The 19,800-nt window shown below is 38.6% G+C and overlaps 1 protein-coding gene across 3 annotated transcripts in view; it reads left to right on the top strand.

Annotated features, from left to right (window-relative positions):
• Positions 1-19,800, top strand: part of adgrl3.1 (adhesion G protein-coupled receptor L3.1) — a 136,591-nt gene that overhangs the window by 64,690 nt on the left and 52,101 nt on the right. For all 3 annotated transcript variants that reach the window (XM_067402990.1, XM_067402989.1, XM_067402988.1), the window contains exons 7-9: positions 13,927-14,223; positions 16,970-17,067; positions 17,628-17,813. In XM_067402990.1, coding sequence (XP_067259091.1) covers positions 13,927-14,223; positions 16,970-17,067; positions 17,628-17,813 — 581 coding nt within the window. The remainder of the gene's footprint in view (positions 1-13,926; positions 14,224-16,969; positions 17,068-17,627; positions 17,814-19,800) is intronic.

The raw sequence follows: 19,800 nt of genomic DNA, 5'->3' as shown, positions 1-19,800 counted from the left end.
AACCTGTGGGATGAGCTGAAGAAAAGTGTCCACAAGCATGGACCTCTGAATCTGAAGGATCTGGAGAGATTCCATATGGTGGTAATGGTTTCAGATCTCTTGCCATATGTTCATAAACCTTATTACGCATTATAGGAGAAGATCCAGAGCTGTTATCTTGGCAAAGGGAGGTTGCACAAAGTATTAAAGAAGGGGTGCCAAGAATTGTGGAATACATATATTTCAGAAAAATAAATAAATGTAAATATTTTGAATGAAAAGAAGAGCTCAAAGGAGCGCCATCTCAATTCTGACAAAATTTCAGCGCCGTGCTGTAGAAAGTCAAACACACCTGTATCCCACAGTATGTCACAGAAGTGAGTACACCCCTCACATTTTTGTAAATATGTTAATATATCTTTTCATGTGACAACACTGAAGAAATGACACTTTGCTGCAATGTAAAGATGTGAGTGTACAGCTTGTATAACAGTGTAAATTTGCTGTCCCCTCAAAATAACTCCACACACAGCCATTAATGTCTAAACCACTGGCCACAAAAGCTGCCGGCACTGGGGAGCTACGGTTCATTGAGGGAACCATGAATGAGCAGAGCATGATCCCCTCCCTTTGGAGACTGGGCCGCAGGGCAGTATTCCAACATGATAAAGACCCCAAACACACCTCCAAGACGACCACTGCCTTGCTAAAGAAGCTGAGGGTACCTAAACCCCATTGAACACCTGTGGGGCATCCTCAGACAGAGGTGGAGGAGTGCAAAGTCTCTAACATCCACCAGCTCCGTGATGTCGTGGAAGAGGACTCCAGTGGCAACCTGTGAAGCTCTAGTGAACTCCATGCCCAAGAGGGTTAAGGCAGTGCTGGGCAATAATGATGGCCACACAACATATTGACACTTTGGGCCCAATTTTGACAATTTCACTTAGGGGTGCACTCACTTTTGTGGCCAGCGGTTTAGACATTAATGGCTGTGTGTCGAGTTATTTTGAGGGGACAGCAAATTTACACTGTTATACAAGCCGTACACTCACTACTTTACATTGTAGCAAAGTGTCATTTCTTCAGTGTTGTCAGATGAAAAGATATAATAAAATATTTACAAATGTGAGGGGTGTACTTATTTCTGTGAGATACTGTAGCATAATCAGATGCAGCTTTTATTTTTAGTAACAGTAATACAGCATTATGTCGTACAATATGTTGCATGGCATTTATCAGCACAAGCCATTCAGCCTTATTAAAATGATATTCTAATATCGATGTAGCTTACTGCATAGCTCATAGTAAAGTTATAATATCACTTTCAACACATCAAATGCATCTAATATGATAAACAGTGCTGCTTTACCCCACGAGGCTCCCGAGGCTTGTGTCGCGCTCGTCTCTCATTAGCAATCGCTCCAGTGGCCTCGTTCAGCTCCAACATCACCTGGCCTTGCTCTGCTTCATACTACAGTAATCTTAATAATCTCATCTATGAACATGATTTCTGCCCAAGTCCCGTCCCGATTCTTTTCCACTGTCTGTGAGGTGAAGACGACAGCTCCCAAGATTACGCGTTCAATCATGGCGTCATCAAACTACGCCTTTGTTTTGAATAGGCGACTTCTAGCTGTGAAAATTTGTGTGCCTTTAACAGATGTTTATTCAAATTTAAAATGTTTATCGTGCCAAATTTTCGTATTGGACATTCATCTTGTTGTGAACACACCATTAGTCTGGTGCAATTAACGTTACTATATAAACGCCCATGAATTAGTTTTTGTGTACATTTTTTATTAATCGTGATAGTAGCTCATCATAGTGGAGCAAATAGTTATAACCTGGCATATATCCAGACCAGCTGTGCAGTCGAGCGTTTAATCAATATTTTCAAAGAGCCAATTCAGGTGTCTAGATCACAGTGCTGGAGTGATGCTGTACATTCCCAGTAAAGTATGCAGATTGGGATAATCTGCTGCATCCTCCACGATATAGCAATCAAAACAGACCAACAAGATTAGCAATTGCGCCATGCAAATGGTTAGCGTTCGTTATTATTCATTATTTCCTGATTTGCAAAGATCTTTCCGTGAATACGCTGCTAAAACAATACAGACAGCCTGTGCAAAATAAATCAGTATCAGTAGTGAAGTAATGAATTTTCACCATTTATTATTTTTTTTCTCTCACATACACACGACTTTCCAGCAAAAGAACACAGACACATACTTTAAGACATATTAGAAAAACTTGCTTAAAAGGTTGATAGTAATTATTTCTGCACTGTTAAGCGTGTGCGCACAGAGGAAAAAAACACGCACATGCGTTTCACATGTAACAATCAACATCTCCCACTTAAACTCATCTTGAAGTCTTACTGCAGAGGTGATAGCAGTTTAATCTACTTTACTTTGAAGCGTGCTCTCTACAGACTAACTCTCTCCCTCTCATACCCAGAATCCTCTTCCTCCAGGTTTGCTTTAAAGTCTAATGCTAATGTAATATGTTAGGATTGGCACAGTGTATAGTTTAAGTGGAATAGCCTCCATGCTCCTTTAGTGGAGTGGAGATTTCTGTTCTCTGCTTTTATTAAATGAGTGAATGTCTTACATACGGTTAAAACTCTCTCCATTGGCAATTACAGCTCAGCACAGAGGGAAAACTTTATTTAAACCGATCCACAGGAGCAAGAATGCACCTGGATCAGCCAGCAGGGAGTTTAACACAAAGATCAATCAGTAATGGAGTGATGTTCACACTCACACTTATGTGTACATATACTTCAGAGCTCAGAAACATTCTCACAGTAACACCCTCACACATGCATGCACACAGGGGCCAAAAATTCATGTTTTGTTACTCCTGGCAGTAGTCGGTGAATTGAAAATATTTACTGCTCCAAAAATATTTCTAACTGAACGTGCAACTGTAGTTTGTATACTTTTTTCATAAACATGTTTATAATACTTAAAATATTTTTATTAGATAATATATTTTTGTCTGACAGTAGGACAGAGCTGTTTTTCCTTGAAAAATTTTGACAAACAACACAGATCATTGAGTCACTCACAGCATCATACGCAAGCTGGTGTCTGTCTCACAGTGATACTGCACCTGTCTCAAAAACATGAAAACACATCATTATTTTGTTCATCATATTTTTGTTTTGATGGCTTAATGCAAGCAAGTTTCCACATGAAATTCTGGAGAAAATAAAACTTTAGGCCAGTGGTTCCCGGGGCCCACTAGTCGGGCTCAGAAAACCACTAAGGGGGCCTCATTTTTTTACCACAAAGAACCAGGGTTCCAACTCTCTTGAATAACCTATAAATATGAGGTAGTAAAGTTGTCAAAAGTACCGACTTCGGTACCTAGTCGGAACTGAAATATTAAAAACATGACACTCTGAGCGCTGTTGAGTGGATTCGTAAACAGCTCTGATTGGCCATTGTGTTCAAGGCTCATCAGATGTCTCTGTGATTGGCTTCAATGATCAGCGCTGTAAAAACGTATCATCAAAGTCATCAATGACGCTCTTCACCGAGCGCTTGCACAGATACATATGGGAGCATTTGAAAGCAGGCGTCTATTGTGGACCAGTCCGCTGATAGACACTTGTTTTCAAACACTCCCGCTCGGGCTTTTAAAATGCTTTCAAATTCAAACACTTCCGTGTGCTTTCAAACGCTGCCACGCGTTGATCATTGTAGCCCATCACAGACATATCCGATGAGCGCGTCAACACAATGGAGATGAGGTGTTTACGGATCCGCTCAACAGCGCTCAAAGCATCACATTTTTTAAATTTCAGTACCGATAGGTACCGAAGTCGATACTTTTGACAACTCTATGAGGTAGCATAATTTGGAAAAATTCGAATAAAATATTGGAAAATTCGAATAAATTTTATAGCTCTATGATCAACTTTTATAATAAATACATTTGTGACCCTGGACCACAAAACCAGTCATAAGGGTAAATTTCTTTGAAATTGAGATTTATACATCACCTGAAAGCTGAATAAATAAGCTTTCCATTGATATGGTTTGTTAGGATAGGGCAATATTTGGTCGCAATACAACTATTTGAAAACTTGGAATCTGAGGGTGCAAAAAAATCTAAATATTGAGAAAATCGCCTTTAAAGTTGTCCAAATGAAGTCCTTAGCAATGCATATCCACTCACAAAAATACATTTTTGATATATTTATGGTAGGAAATTTACAAAATATCTTCATGGAACATGATCTTTACTTAATATCCTAATGATTTTTGGCTTAAAAGAAAAATCAATCATTTTGACCCATATAATGTATTGTTGGATATTGCTACAAATATACACGTGCGACTTACGACTGATTTTGTGGTCCAGGGGTCACATATTTTACTTGTTATGTCAAGCTCTCTATATTATCAAGCAAAATTTGTGAATCATTTTTTTAAGTTCATATCCAGGGATTTTGAATATTGTTGTGGAGTCAAAACTGTTGAGAACCACCGCTGTAGGCATTATAGATAATCCTTTAATAGTGAATTTTCCACTGAGGACAGTAGATAGAAGATGTTATTTTCTGCACCGCTTGATTTTAATAGCTCACGTCATTTATATCAGTGAGGGTCAGATTCTTACTAGTGATTCTTTACTGATGTCCAATTATTCAGTTGTTCAATTCAAATTTTTATTTTGAATCAGATGAATCAGTTAAACTATTTCACAAAACAAGTCTAAAGATTTTGTTCCTGCATCAGACTGAATCACTCTCAGAGCTTAATGAACCAAGAACCATCTCATTTGGAAATGAGTGTGAGTCAGGTTAGCAACTCACTGACTCGCTGAACTGAGAACAGAGTATTTTTAGTGTTTTGAGAATTTGAATGATAAGTAAGTTACTTTAATAGCTGAATTATGAAAATGTTTTGAATTAAATATATTCTGTAAATATGTCTGAGACTTGATTGTAAGATAATTTTATGAGCTCACATATGAAAGTTTTAATAAAGTTAGCATTTTATAAAAACGTCTTTTTCAGGCAAGATTTAAATCCAAATAATATTTAGGTTCTAAATTGCTTATGAATTATGGTTTCAACACACTTAACTGCGATATGTGAAATTACAGTAAACACTGTTACTAATAAAACTTTAATAAACAGCAATATGTGTCAACACACAGCTTTTTGTGCATGTATTATCCCATAACAGGATTTCAGGGATCACATGGTGACATGAGAGAAGCAAACAAACATTTTGAAAGAACCAGTTCACTTAAATAATTTATTATGTTGCAGTTCCTTAGAAAGTTTTGTTCCATAGAAAGTTCTGTTTTATTTATTTGGCAAAACACATTTTTACTCACATTTGCTTTTTGGCAAGAGTTAATTTTGGACCCTGCTCATACTCACACACACACATTTAAACAGACTGCTGACCTAGAGCATCTTACCGTGTAGATCTGAGAGGATAAGAGTGCGGATTATAGTGGTAACCCCACCAAGGGGACTTACATTGCTATTACCATACTGCTGATAACGGTGGAAGAGGAGATGAGACAGGGCTTACATTTTTACTCTTTCTTTGTGCTTTATGTGTATATTTTGCATCGTTGTGATTATAAATTCTATCTTTTTTATTCTTTCTTTCCTAAATTCACTCTTTTTAGCACCTATATCTCTCTGTTAAACATTGGAAAGGTTTGGACACTGAAGTCACACTTAAAAATGTATGAATGTCACTACATTGTTTACAAAATATCAAACCAAGTGGCATTTACATACAAAGGATTCTAGACCTTTTCTCAGAACTAATGTCACTGAGCCATTTTTGCAATCACTTTAACTGATTGGTCTTAGTGACACCAGTTGTGTTTAGAAACAGAATGTGTCCAAATATTTTTGTGCCCAAATATTTTGCCTTAAAGGGATAGTTCACCCCAAAATGAAAATTTGATGTTTATCTGCTTACCCCCAGCACAAGATGTAGGTGACTTCAGTAGAACACAATTGATGATCGTTAACTCCAACCGTTGCCGTCTGTCAGTCAAATAATGGGAGTGAATGGGAACTCTATCAATGAGAGTCGAAAAAACTTGCATAGACAAATCCAAATTAAACCCTGCAACTCGTGACGACACATTGATGTTCTAAAACACGAAACAATCGGTTTGTGCGAGAAACCGAACAGTATTTAAATCATTTTTTACCTCTAATACACCACTATGTCCAACTGCGTTCAGCACTCGGTTATTGAGGTCTGAACACGCTCTGACAACGGCAGTGATGTCTCGCAAATTTGGATTTGTCTATGCAAGTTTTTTCGACTCTTATTGATAGAGTTCCCATTCACTCCCATTATTTGACTGACAGACGGCAACAGTTGGAGTTAACAATCATCATTTGTGTTCTACTGAAGAAACAAAGTCACCTACATCTTGGATGCGCTGGGGGTAAGCAGATAAACATCAAATTTTCATTTTTGGGTGAATTATCCCTTTAATTTTGAACAACATATCTATTAAAGGCTGAATTTTCAGCAGCCATTACTCCAGTCTTCAGTGCCACATGATCCTTCAGAAATCATTGTGGAGTGCATTCCTCAAAAGCATTGTTAGCCAACTACTGTTGCAAGTCATAGTTTCAACGATTCTGTTTTCTGAAACCAGAGTTCCAATGAACATTCGCAAAGTTGTGTGATGGCTCTCGAACTGTGGTTAGAAGCATAGTTTTTTGTTAGAATGACTTGTGGACTTTAATAGATCATGCATTTTTGTACAATGTTGGGCAAGCTAACATGCAGTACATTCAATATCCGTCATTCCATGTAAAAGTACATACCTTATATAGAATATTTCTGTGCCAAATATACTACTTCCGGTTGTGGACACGTCATAAAGGGCACTTGTCCCTGATAAGCGTGCACACACACACACACACACACACACACACACACAACATGCTTCGTTCGGGATACGGAACCCGAGAGATTTTTCAACAATGTGTCCCAATTCAGGGGCTGCACCCTTTGAAGGCTGCATGCTGTTCATCATCGAGGCAGTCTCATTTAAAAAAAAAAAATCTGTTAGATTGCAAAGTAAGAAAAAAATGACAGTATTTCACACCTCACAATGAATATCAGTCAATTTTATTACAGTTACTTTACTTAAATATTACAGCCTTTAAATGCAACCTCCGGAGGACGCAGCCTCCAAAATGAGATGCAGCTCCTGTCAACAAAGGAGTGTGTTTTTGGTTGTGAGGAAAAGATTACCTTTTTCAGCTTCCCAAAGAACCCAGTGTTAAGGGAACAGGATGAAGTTTGTTTTTCCGGGGCAGCAATGGAGTTGTGCACGTATGTTTGTTTGTTCCCGGGATTTCAGTGATGAATGCTTTGTTAACTAGTCCCAGTTCAGCGCTGGATTTGCAGATGGCGGGTGGTGAGTAAAGCTGGATCAGATGTCTGTGTTTTGTTGGCAATCAGCACACAAGTGCATATAATGTAAACAACACAAACATTTTTGTTCCCTTTTTTATTTATAATGATGTCACAGCTAGCAGACAATCTCTACGCAAAAGCTGCATGCACTCGTGACTCTTTAGCTCCGCCCATGGCACTGATGGCAGACACGCCTCCAGGAACTGCTTTTTTTGGAAATACTTGGTACAGCATATCTATCTTTTGTAAATATGATAAAACAAAAGACTTTTTGGAGATATGAAGGATGCATTGTTACTCTATATGTACTCAAGATTAACATGAGATTGGCAGAAACTGTGTGTGATACCCCCCTTTAAGCAGCGAGTTACTGTACGTCGTTGTACATGAAACACACCCCTGTTTTGGTACTCACATTTCTTATTATAAATGTTGAAAACAAACATTTGTTTGAAATAGAATTGTTTCATAACATTATATTTACTTTCACTTTTGATCAGTTTAAGCATTGCTGAAAAAAAAACTATTTGTTCTGTTATTTACTTAAATTAAATGTCACTTTGATGTTGTGTTTTACAATACAAAGACATTCATACATTTGTAAGTGACTTAAATGGGACTCATAAACTTTTATTTATGTGTCTATACATGCTGCATTTTTGTTCAATTAGTTGTGTGGATATTTTACCAGGTTTTAAAATTCATCGTAAACAGCAGCACATGCTTGTACCAATCACCGATTCCCTCTGTTGTTGCCATGACGCTGTCTTCTGATTGGTCCTGATCAGCAAGGTGACATTGTTTCCTGTCTCTCTGTGGGCTGAGGCATATTTAACAGGACCGTGTGCATTAAGCAGCCCCGAATTCGCTGTTCCGGTCACACCTGAGAGTATGACCACACATTAAATGACCCGATTTCATACAGCGGTTTTTCAACAGGCCAGTTGTCGGAAATAGACGTCCGATTATTTATTGCCTTCACTTTCATGTTAGTCTACAGGAAGAGATGGGCTTAACAGACCACTCTAGAAGCCCACTCTGAAGTCACGCTGCCTTTCAAAGTGTTTCGAGTAATAGAGGATAAATGACCTTTACCCTCAAGGAGTGAGTCAGCCATCTTTCCACCGATGCGGAGAATAGAAGACTTCCTTTGATCAGACGCCAGTCAAAGTGCCCTTTCCGTTGAAAAACACACACATTGCCCTCTATCTGTACCCCTATTGTGTCTGAGTGGGCTGTATCACGGAGATGACAATCTAGAGACATGGAGGGCACGGCAGACAGGCGGTCATCGGCAAGAAAGGAGCGATGAGGAGATTTGGAAGGTGGATGAAAGGGCTGGTTTGTCATTTAATGGCTTCTGTGAGAAAAAGGAAGGGAGGGTGCCATGCCTGTCTGTGAGCGTGTGTGTGAGCGATTAGTCACTGTAGAATGCTCTGCTGCTTTCAGAGTCTTGCCTCAGTAGCTCCTCACACAGACAGTTACAGAAATAGAAACAGGAAGTGCTTTCATTTCACTCAGCGGCCCTTTAAAATCACAGTCAGATTTGCCGCACAGAGGGAAGTGGGGGTAGAGAGAGAGAGAGCGAGAGAGAAAAGAGGGCAGGAAAAGTGATGAGAGGAGATGTGAGGGGATATTTGGATCAGTGCATCTCTATAATAAGCCAGAGCTGTCTGGTGGGATATAGTCTAAGAAAGAGGAACTATCTTTCGTTCTGAAATGCTAACGAGGGCTCACGCTGCCTTTTGATTGCACAGTTTTGTTAGTGCACATTTTCACTTGCACCGGCAAATACATCATGTACTAAAAGTATTAGGGCAGGGTCAGTGATGGATCTGCAATGTAGGCAGTAATGTCCTCTGAAATCCCCCCTTCCCTCATTAAAAATTAGTTGTGGTATAGCAGGTAACATTTTGAGCAGCTCTCTGTGCAGTACTTCATTTAAAACTATATATTTAAATCATGTGACCCTTACCATAAGCCTGGGTTTTAAAAGGGGATGAAACCCCTTGATTTTGTGCCACCACCGGAAGGGCCCCATGTGCAGCAAGCCTTACGGTATTACCTTGGCGGCTGCAGCCATGAGACCCAGCAGCACTTGGCATTGCCGGACGGAAATCTCCTGGCCTAACCTCAGACTGCCCACCATGGTGAGAATGGAATCCATCCGAGCCGGGGACAGTTGTGCCCGCATCGTGGTTGAATCCCAAACCACCCGAGAAACGTAGTTCTCTGACTTGGAGACTGTACAACTGGAGACAGTAACCAAAGCGAACCTCAGGACTCCCCTGGAAGTAGGTCTACGTCCAGAGTGGAAGAGATCACAGAGTGAGCTTCCAGATCACAAACAAGACCCTCTGAGTTTGTAGAGAGAGCAAGAAAAAGAGCAGGGCCTGTCTCAGACTCCTCTAACAGCTCCATCTGCGAGCCCCGTGATCTGAGTCTACGGGCTGCCTCGTGGATGTGTGTCCCAAACCATGGGGTGCAGAGACAAAGTTTCTTTCATCATCGAAGTGAGTGAGGTGGGAGCGGAGCCTCCTTACAGTAAAACGCTCACAACAAGGACAATCGGCTCCCTCGAGGGCTGATCAAGCGTGCTCCGCTCCCAAACAAAGAACACAAAACTCGTGTCCATCATCCCCAGGTGTAGATCGGGGCACGGTAATCTTGTTGACATTTTTTTTTTTACCAAACTCCTGCTCTAAAACAGAGAGACACAGGCAGTTTTGTACACAGTGACAGACAAAGTGGCTTCTGAATATAATAAGCTGGTTACGCTCTCGGGAAGATGTTATTTGTAGACTTGTGATCAACCTGACTTTGTCTTTGGCCAATTACTTAGCGTTTACTACACGTACGTACTTACCGTTTACTACGACTCAGACGCTGACTCACAATGAACCCTTCAAAACCATGATGCAGCGTCGATGTTCCCTCAAAAGGGAACTCAAAACAAAACACTCTTGACTAGAAAACCATGAACAGAACAACCTTGTAAACCTGACAAGAACAGACAATGAAATGAAAGAAACGCATAGCTTAAATACACAGACAACCCAATCTATGAAATGAATAACAGGTGCACCTGATAATCACATCAATGAGAAACCATAGGAACAAACTGAAAAATAGGAAACAGAACCAAAACCCACCCCAAAAAGACATAATATAGATTATTAGTAACACACAGGAATAAATTACATTTTAAAATAGAAAGCACATTAAAACAGACAATACATACATGTATGAAAACAGTTATTTTAAATTGTAATATTTCATAATATTACTGTTTTTTTTTTATCAAATTAATGCAGCCATAAGAGGCTTCTTTCAAAAACATTAAAAAAAAAATCTTTCCTATTGCAACCAAACACTAATGTATGGTAAAGTGATTTACAGTTAACTAGTCAACAGATTGTTCCTGCAGCATTTTTACATACTTTTGTATTAAAAATTACAGCATAATTTAGAACAGTGTGTCAGTAAATCGATTTCAAAGTTCTGATTCATTCATTTGTCTATTCATACAGGCAGGGCTTAACATTAACACCTGCCAAATAGTGGTGGATTTCAGCAGTGGCGTGTAACACAGTCACTCCTACTAGCCACTTTGGCACGTTGAATTTTATATATAATATATGCATTTTTCAATTGTAGACTTAAAATCAATACTGAAATGTCTGAAAAGCTTAAAGGTGCCAAGAGTTCAGTACATGGAAAAGACATACATTGAGTGACTGTATATTAATATATTGGGGTCATTAATATGTATGACCCCAATATTTGCATATATGCCAGCCCATGTTCAAGGCATTAGACAAGGAAAGGCAGTATTAACGTCTGGATCTGTGCACAGACAAGGTAAGCCAGCAAGAACAACAGCGAAAAATGGCAGATGGAGCGATAATAACTGACATGATCCATGATAGCATGATATTTTTTGTGATATTTGTAAATTGACTTTCTAAATGTTTCATTAGCATGTTGCTAATGTACTGTTAAATGTGGTTAAAGTTACCATCGTTTCTTACTGTATTCACGGAGACAAGAGAGCCGTCGCTATTTTCATTTTTAAACATGTGCAGTCTGTACAGTTCATAAACATAACTTCATTCTTTATAAATCTTTCCAACAGTGTAGCATTAGCCATTAGCCACAGAGCATAGCCTCAAACTCATTCAGAATCAAACGTAAACATCAAAATAAATACTTTACTCACATAATTCGAAGCATGCATACAGCATGCATGACGAACATCTTTTAAAGATCCATTTGAGGGTTATATTAGCTGTGTGAACTTTGTAAATGCACTGTAATATAGTCGAGAGCTCGTGTATAATGATGCCGCAAAATAGGCAGTTAAAAAAATTAATAAAAAAAAATCTATGGGGTATTTTAAGCTGAAACTTCACAGACACATTCAGGAGACACCTTAGACTTATATTACATCTTGTGAAAAAGCATTCTTGGGCACCTTTAAATTTAAAATTTTCCACATACACAATACCAGCCGCTCAGTCTCTCATCTCAGGCTTGAATTTCAGCGTGGGATTGCACGTATTGCGCATAATTGTACTTATTCCCACAGATTTTGAGCTCACACCCAAAATGCGCACACATAAAGCTGTCTCAGTACTAAATTGAGTTCTTTGTTGCTACTTAATGCTCTTAAACAGACAAATACACACAAAATGATGTAAAAATTCCGGTCTTGTCGAGTATTTACAGTTGAGATAAATGCATGTGTAAGGCATATGCATATGCAGGCCTTAAAGTGACAGCAGCCTAATATACCTGCTGCCATATTATTAAAAAATATCTATATGGCAGTTTTCCCTATGCCTATGGTATCAATGTCAAAATTGTGGCCAGTGAAAATGCTGAGTGGCTAGTAACTTTGGTAAACCACTAGCCACAGTGGCTGGTGAGCAAACAAGTTCATTTCAAACCCTGCATATAAGCGTATTAAAAAGTTTTGGTAAAAAAATTATGTAATTTTGGTGTTTATTATATTATTTATTATATTCTTATTTTATATATACTCTGTTAACATGGTGCATATACATGAAAAATATTATTATTGTTATTATTATTATTATTTAATTTAAGGAAAAACTGTGGAAATCATTCCCTGATTATTTTTAACTAGGTATTTAATTAGTTTTAGTACTGGGTTTTAGATGTTTGTTTAAAATGATGGTGCCTCTGATTGGAAAATAAAATTACCTTCGTATGCCATTTGAGAGCTAAAACAGTACATAAATATAGAAAAATATATTGAATATAATATAAAGGCAGAAAAAAATATCAAGATAATATAAAGTTTATATTTCAGTTACAGTTAAAATATATTTTCATTGGTCCTAGAGCAGAGCCCTGTGAGATTTTGTTCTTTTGTGCATTCTTTTCATATCTACTTTTTATTACAGTATATCACCTTGGCCAATTCACTGACAAATATGAAAAAAAAAAAATTCAGGTAGCATCTCTATCCTCTAGTGTTCTTCAGTCACTTCAGTACTTTAGTGCACTTCAGTCCTTTTTCCCCCAACAGTCGCTGCAGCAACAAGAGCATCTCCAGATAAACACGGCAAGACAGAGAGACAGGAAAATAGACAAAAAGAAACAAAAAAGAGAGGGAAGCTATCTCTATAGTTTTCGCTCTTCGGCTCTCTCTCTCTCTCTGTGCCAGTATGTGTCTATCCACACGCACATGTATTGTAGACAGAACGCTGACAGCATAGTTTAGTCTAGCCCAGGCTTTAAGGGATGTTTTCTCCCTGTCATGTGATATCCTGAGCTTCCGACACTGATTCTTTCTCACTTTATACCAATAAACAAAGCTACTTATATGCATTTGACTGCTATATGCCTGATTCAGGCCCTCAGGTGTGTGCTTGTGTGTTTGAGAGAGAGACAGACAGGAACAGAGCGTGCCAATGGGGAGTTATGACGTTTAAACATCATCTATCTTTGCCTCTCTGAAGTCCTTGCACTCAGGGATCGGGCCTGTCAAAACATACACTCCCAACTGCTGCACAGGGCACAAAGACACACACATTTACACACACAAACACTCTCCAGAAACCTGACTCATTCAGTCATCCCTGAAAGAGCAGAGATGCCTAGAGAGAGACAGAGATAGAAGATGTCTCTGTTTTAGCAGTACTTTTGCAGATGTATAGTTAAAATGTATAATATTTGAAAATATGAATTTGAAATGTAAATAAATATAGTATTTTTAACTGGCTTTTTATTATGTGTATATATTGTATATATTATGTGTGTGTAATTTAATAAATTGAATAAATTAGTTTATATTATATTATAGAATAAATTATTGCATTTTTATTATTGAATAGAATTATTATAGAATAAAATTGTTTTAAATTGTAATAGTTTCTACAATAAAATGTGTAATATTTAAAAATGTGAATGTGATGTAAATAAATACGAATGCCAAATGTAAATAAACTGTGAGTGTAAATAGTTGTATATATATTTCTCTTTCTCACAGATCCTCCTTCTTCAGTCTTGCTTCCTGATGCACTTCCTCCAGCGCGCAGCTCCACGACTCCTCCACGCCCATATACTGGCACGCTCCGTCCCTCTCTCACTACTACCACGACAACCACCATGGCTCCACCTCGCCGCCATAACAACATCCTCCCAGAAGCCCTGACACGGTCGCCTCCCTCCCTGCAGACGCCAGTCGCTGTTGACTATTGTGCCCCACGTCTCACTGCTGAAATCTCCTGGCCACGGACACACCAGGGACAGGTTGCTAAGCAACCATGCCCACCTGGCACCATAGGTTAGTAAGAGAGTGATTAATCTATTATTAGGGGCAGTGTGTGTGTGGAGGTTTATTTTGTTTAATGTGTATTGAATACATTAACGCTTAGGCTTAGCTGTGTTGTGCTCTTGGAGAGATCTGATACACTTCAACACTGCAACAAGGCTCCTGATAAAATGAATGAAAGAATTAATTTGTAATTCAAGCCTGTAATTAATTTATCATCCCAGTATTTAGAGCTAAACTCATCATTAGTAATTCTTTATAATTATGTTCAACAATAGGAATTACCGCAGTACAAATAGTTACATAGTAATTTATTTTTTAACCTAAATAAAGTGGCCCCTAAAAGTTTTTGGACACTTAAGGCATGATTAAAATTTTAAGAATGTTTCTGAGTTATATATCAAAATACCAAACCAAAGTGTAATTTATTGTTAGAAAGATAAAGCTCTCAATAACATTTGCAAAACATTTGACATTGAAGGGGTATTCAAAAACCTGTATGACTTTATTTCTTCTGTGGAATATAAATGACAAGAAATGTCGAGGTATGAGGTATGTACCTCTCTAAAAGTTATCGTATGGCTTAATAAGATTTGGAATACTGTGCGCATGTCAAACTTTTATGGTCTTTTTTTGTCATTTTTGTATTCCGTCATTAATTTTCATTTTATGAAAATGAGCATCATCAACATTCTGTTAAACATCTCCTTTTGAGTTCCACAAATAAAAGAACATCATACAGGTTTGGAATGACAAGAGGGTGAGTAAATAATGACATTTTTTTCATATATTTTGGCAAACTATCCCTTTACATGTGACTTAAAGGATTAGTTCACCCAAAAATGAAAATAATGTCATTTATTACTCACCCGCATGTCGTTCCCCACCCGTAAGACCTTCGTTCATCTTCGGAACACAAATTAAGATATGTTTGATGAAATCCGATGACTTGAGTGAGGCCTCTGTTGCCAGCAATGTTACTGAATCTTTCAAGATCCAAAAAAGGTACTAAAGACATATTTAAAACAGTCCTTGTGACTACAAAGGTTCTACCACTTTACGAATCTTTTGTTTCGAAGCCTCGTTTACTGAAATCACGTGACTCGGCTGGCGTTCCGAACCACTGATTTGAAACAAAAGATTCGTAAAGCTTCGAAGCTTCATTAAGCAGTGTTTTAGATATTGTTGAAAAGTCGTTATTTCGTTTTTTTGGCGCACAAAAAGTTGCTTTATAATATTGAGGTAGAACCACTGTAGTCACATGAACTGTTTTAAATATGTTTTTAGTAGCTTTCTGGGCATTGAAAGTGTTAATTATCTTGCTGGCAAAAGAGGCCTCAATGAGCCAGCGGATTTCATGAAAAATATCTTAATTTGTGTTCGGAAGATGAACGACGGTCTTACGGGTTTAGAATGACAAGAGGGTGAGTAATAAATGACATTATTTTCATTTTTAGGTGAACTAACCCTTTAAAGGTGCCCTAGATTCAAAAATTTAATTTACCTCGGCATAGTTGAATAACAAGAGTTCAGTACATGGAAATGACATACAGTGAGTCTCAAACTCCATTGTTTCCTCCTTCTTATATAAATCTCATTTGTTTAAAAGACCTCCGAAGAACAGGCGAATCTCAACATAACACCGACTGTTACGTAACAGTCCCCAATATTTGCATATGCCAGCCCATGTTCCCAACATTATGAAAGGCATTAGACAAGGGCAGCCAGTATTAACGTCTGGATCTATGCACAGGTGAATCAACAGACTAGGTAAGCAAGCAAGGACAATAGCAAAAAAATGGCAGATGGAGCAATAATAACTGACATGATCCATGATAACATATTTTTAGTGATATTTGTAAATTGTCTTTCTAAATGTTTCGTTAGCATGTTGCTAATGTAGTGTTAAATGTGGTTAAAGTTACCATAGTTTCTTACTGTATTCACAGTACACTTGCAGTCTGTATAATGCATAAACACAACTTTATTCTTTATAAATCTCTCCAACAGTGTAGCATTAGCTGTTGGCCACGGAGCATATAGCCTCAAACTCATTCAGAATCAATGTAAACATCAAAATAAACACTATACTTACGTGATTAGACATGCTGCATGACGAACACTTTGTAAAGATCCATTTTGAAGGTTATATTAGCTGTTTGAACTTTTTTTTATGTTGTTTAAGGCAAGCGCGAGCTCCATGGGCATGGAGCATGAGAATTAAAGGGCCACACACCCTGAATCGGCTCATTTCTAATTATGCCCCAAAATAGGCAGTTAAAAAAAATTAATAAAAAAAAAATCTATGGGGTATTTTGAGCTGAAACTTCACAGACACATTCAAGGGACACCTTAGACTTATATTACATCTTTTAAAAAAAACGTTCTAGGGCACCTTTAACTGTGACAGTATACTTATACAGGCCACTGTATAAAGACCTCTATATAAACTCTTAGAAGTTATGAACGATATATATTTACCTCTGTGTATGTTGAGTTAATCTTTAAAAAAACTTTTCCTGTTACTGCAGTTAGCTTGTTCAGGTGTCTGTCAGTGCCATCTCATTATGTGGGCAGCTGCCAGCTGTTGATTGACACATTATGCATTGCTAGTAAATCTCTTGCCCTGCTTGTGTGTGTGATGAGTTTGACAGAATTTGCCAGGTCATGTTGCTCTCAGTGTGTACGTGCATTTGCCTGAGCGAATGTGTGTGTGCTTTGTGCTGTGTTCATGTTTTTCTTTATTATTATTTTACAGGTGTAGCCACATTTAATTGTTTGCTTGGCTACTGGGATCCGAAGGGACCGGATTTGAGCAACTGCACCTCACCATGGACCAATCACATCACTCAAAGAGTGAGTAAAAACATGGCACCATGGGAAATATGCTAATGGAATATCAGCCTATTTAAAAAATTCAGTAGAGAGCGATATGCCTATAGCAAATATTCTTAAAGCATAATTTGGCCTGAAGCTTTTTAACAGAAGCTTATCACAAAGAGCAGCCTGTAGCAAAACAGCTTAGTGGAAATTTAGTGTACAACAAAATGAGCCAAAATTCAACTGTCAGGATCAGCCGCAATTTGTTTCACTTTGTGTCGAATTTATGAAAAGACCAAAGTGTCATGCGACAGCAGCTTGAAATAAGGTGGCACATGTGTGTGTGCAGTGAGAGTGCATGTGTGTGTAAAGTGTGATGATGACTGAAGCTTAATGGTAATGTGAAATGGTTTCCTTTGTACTACAGAGAGTAAATCTGAAAATGGGCAGAATCACAAATCTATGAAGCCATTTGTTCATCCACTTATTCGGCCATCAAGGGACAGAGAGAATAAAATCAATATGCGCACGTTCATCTCTCTCTTTCTCTCTCTCTCTCTCTCTCTCTCTCTCTCTCTCTCTTTCTCTTTCTGTAGATGAGATCAGGGGAAACTGCTGCTATAGTAGCACGGGAATTGGCTGAACAGACGAAGGGAGAGTTGAGACCCGGAGATGTTCCATCCACAGTCAAAGCCATGGCACAACTGGTGGAACTACTGGATGTACAGCTGCGAAATCTCACGCCAGGGGGGAAAGACACAGCGGCACGTAGCTTAAACAAGGTATCCAACCTGTTAATAAATCACACACACTGTGTAGGTACTAATTACACAATTATTACACGTATATTACATGTTAATTACTTTTCTGCTCTCCAGTTTTGAGAAAGCTCTGCATATTCATGCATATTTTTGTGTGAAAGGGAGCAGGAGAGAGAACAGTGTTCTAATTCTGTGTAGAGTACAGTGTTTCAGGCAGTAAACCTGTGGCAGTACACAGATCAAAGGCTTTAAGGCCCAAATGGGAAAACTTCCTGTTAAAAACAGCTACTGCTCGATAGACAGAAATCCTTGCACTCACACATGCCCACACACTCTTATAAATAAGGACACACAAATTAAAGCAGCTCATAAAGCCCCGGTGAGTTTTTCCAATTAACAAAAGAAGCCACAACATAAAAGAATAACAAAAAAAAAAAAAATATATATATATATATATATATATATATATATAAATATGTACTTCAAAGTGGTGAAATGCACACATCGACTGCACAGCACTACACATACACACAGATGATTGCAATAAAAGTCCTGTCAGACGCCTAATAGACAGAAATATATGCAGATGACCCGAAACATTATGACCACCTGCCAAATATGCCGTTGGTCCTCTGCATCCTGCCAAACAGTGCCAACCCTCCGAAGAATGCACTCTGAAGGTGTCCTGTGGTATCTGGCACCAAGACATTAGCAGCAGATCATTCATGTTCAAGGTGGAGCTGCAATGGATTATACTTGTTCTTCTAGTACATCCCACATGTTCAAGCAGATTGAGATCTGGGGAATTTGGAGGCCAGAGCAACACCTTGAACTCTTCATCATGTTCCTCAAATTGTTCCTGAACAAAGTGTGCAGTGTGGCAGGGTGCAACATCCTGCTGAAAGAGGCAACTGCCATCAGGCAATACCATTGTAATAAAGTGGTGTACCTGGTCTGCAGTGATGTTTAGGTAGGTGGTATTTGTCAAAATGATGTCCACATGAATGGCTGGACCCAGGGTTTCTCAGCAGAACGTTGTCCACAGTATCAGGCTGGTGAACATTGTCCTTCACCAGCCTGTCGTCGAGCCAGGCAACCTTCTTCCTTTGCCCCAAGGTCAGTTTTCAGACACTCGCATGCCCATTGTAGGGGCTTACGGCTGTGGACAGGGGTCATCATGGGCGCTCTGACCACTCTGGTACACAGCCCCATATGCATCAGGGTGTGATGCAATGTTGTGTGTTGTGACACATTCCTCCCATAACCATCATTACAATTTTGTGATTTGTGCCACAGAAGGCCTTCTGTCAGATTGGTCCAGACAGGATAGCCTTCGTTGCCCTTGCGCATCAAGAAGCCTTGTCACTGGTTCGTGGTTTGTCCTTCTTCGGACCACACTGTCAGTAGGTTCTCACCACTGCTGACCGGGAGCAACCCACAAGCCTTGCTGTTTCCGAGATACTCTGAATTTGGCCCTTGTCAAAGTTGCTCAGGTCTTTACTCCTGCCCATTTCTTATGCATCCAACATGTTTTTTACAAGAATATATATAATATATATATATTTATATATAATATGTAATATATAAAGGGCTTTTTACACTGCGCTTGACCCTGGGTTATCTTCATTCTAAACACTGCTTTTAAACCGGGGTAAAGGAACATTTCACACTTGTAATTTAGAAGCGGGGTTAGCACCACTTTAGCAGTGTTAATCCCGCATTGTGGTGCCAGACTTGTACAGTGTGAAATGATTTGGTGTTAGAATGTTACGACTAGATGCTTAGCAATGGACAATCAATAGCATGCCTCATATTTACGTGCTTTAGTCACGGAACCACTTCACGTTGTATAACAGTAGATTCAGCGTTTGAGGGGGAAAAATGTCAAATGGCAACAGTTGGAGTGAAGAAGAAACCATTTCATTCTTACCTTTATAGTCAAAAAAGTCCATTCAGGATAAACTTGATAGTACAATCGGCAATATGTAATATGAGGATGCGCAATGTT

The sequence above is a fragment of the Chanodichthys erythropterus genome, chromosome 12 (assembly GCF_024489055.1).
Source record: "Chanodichthys erythropterus isolate Z2021 chromosome 12, ASM2448905v1, whole genome shotgun sequence".
Lineage (NCBI taxonomy): Eukaryota > Metazoa > Chordata > Actinopteri > Cypriniformes > Xenocyprididae > Chanodichthys > Chanodichthys erythropterus.
Note: the sequence above shows the minus strand (reverse complement) of the source record. Positions and strands in the feature narration are given on the sequence as shown.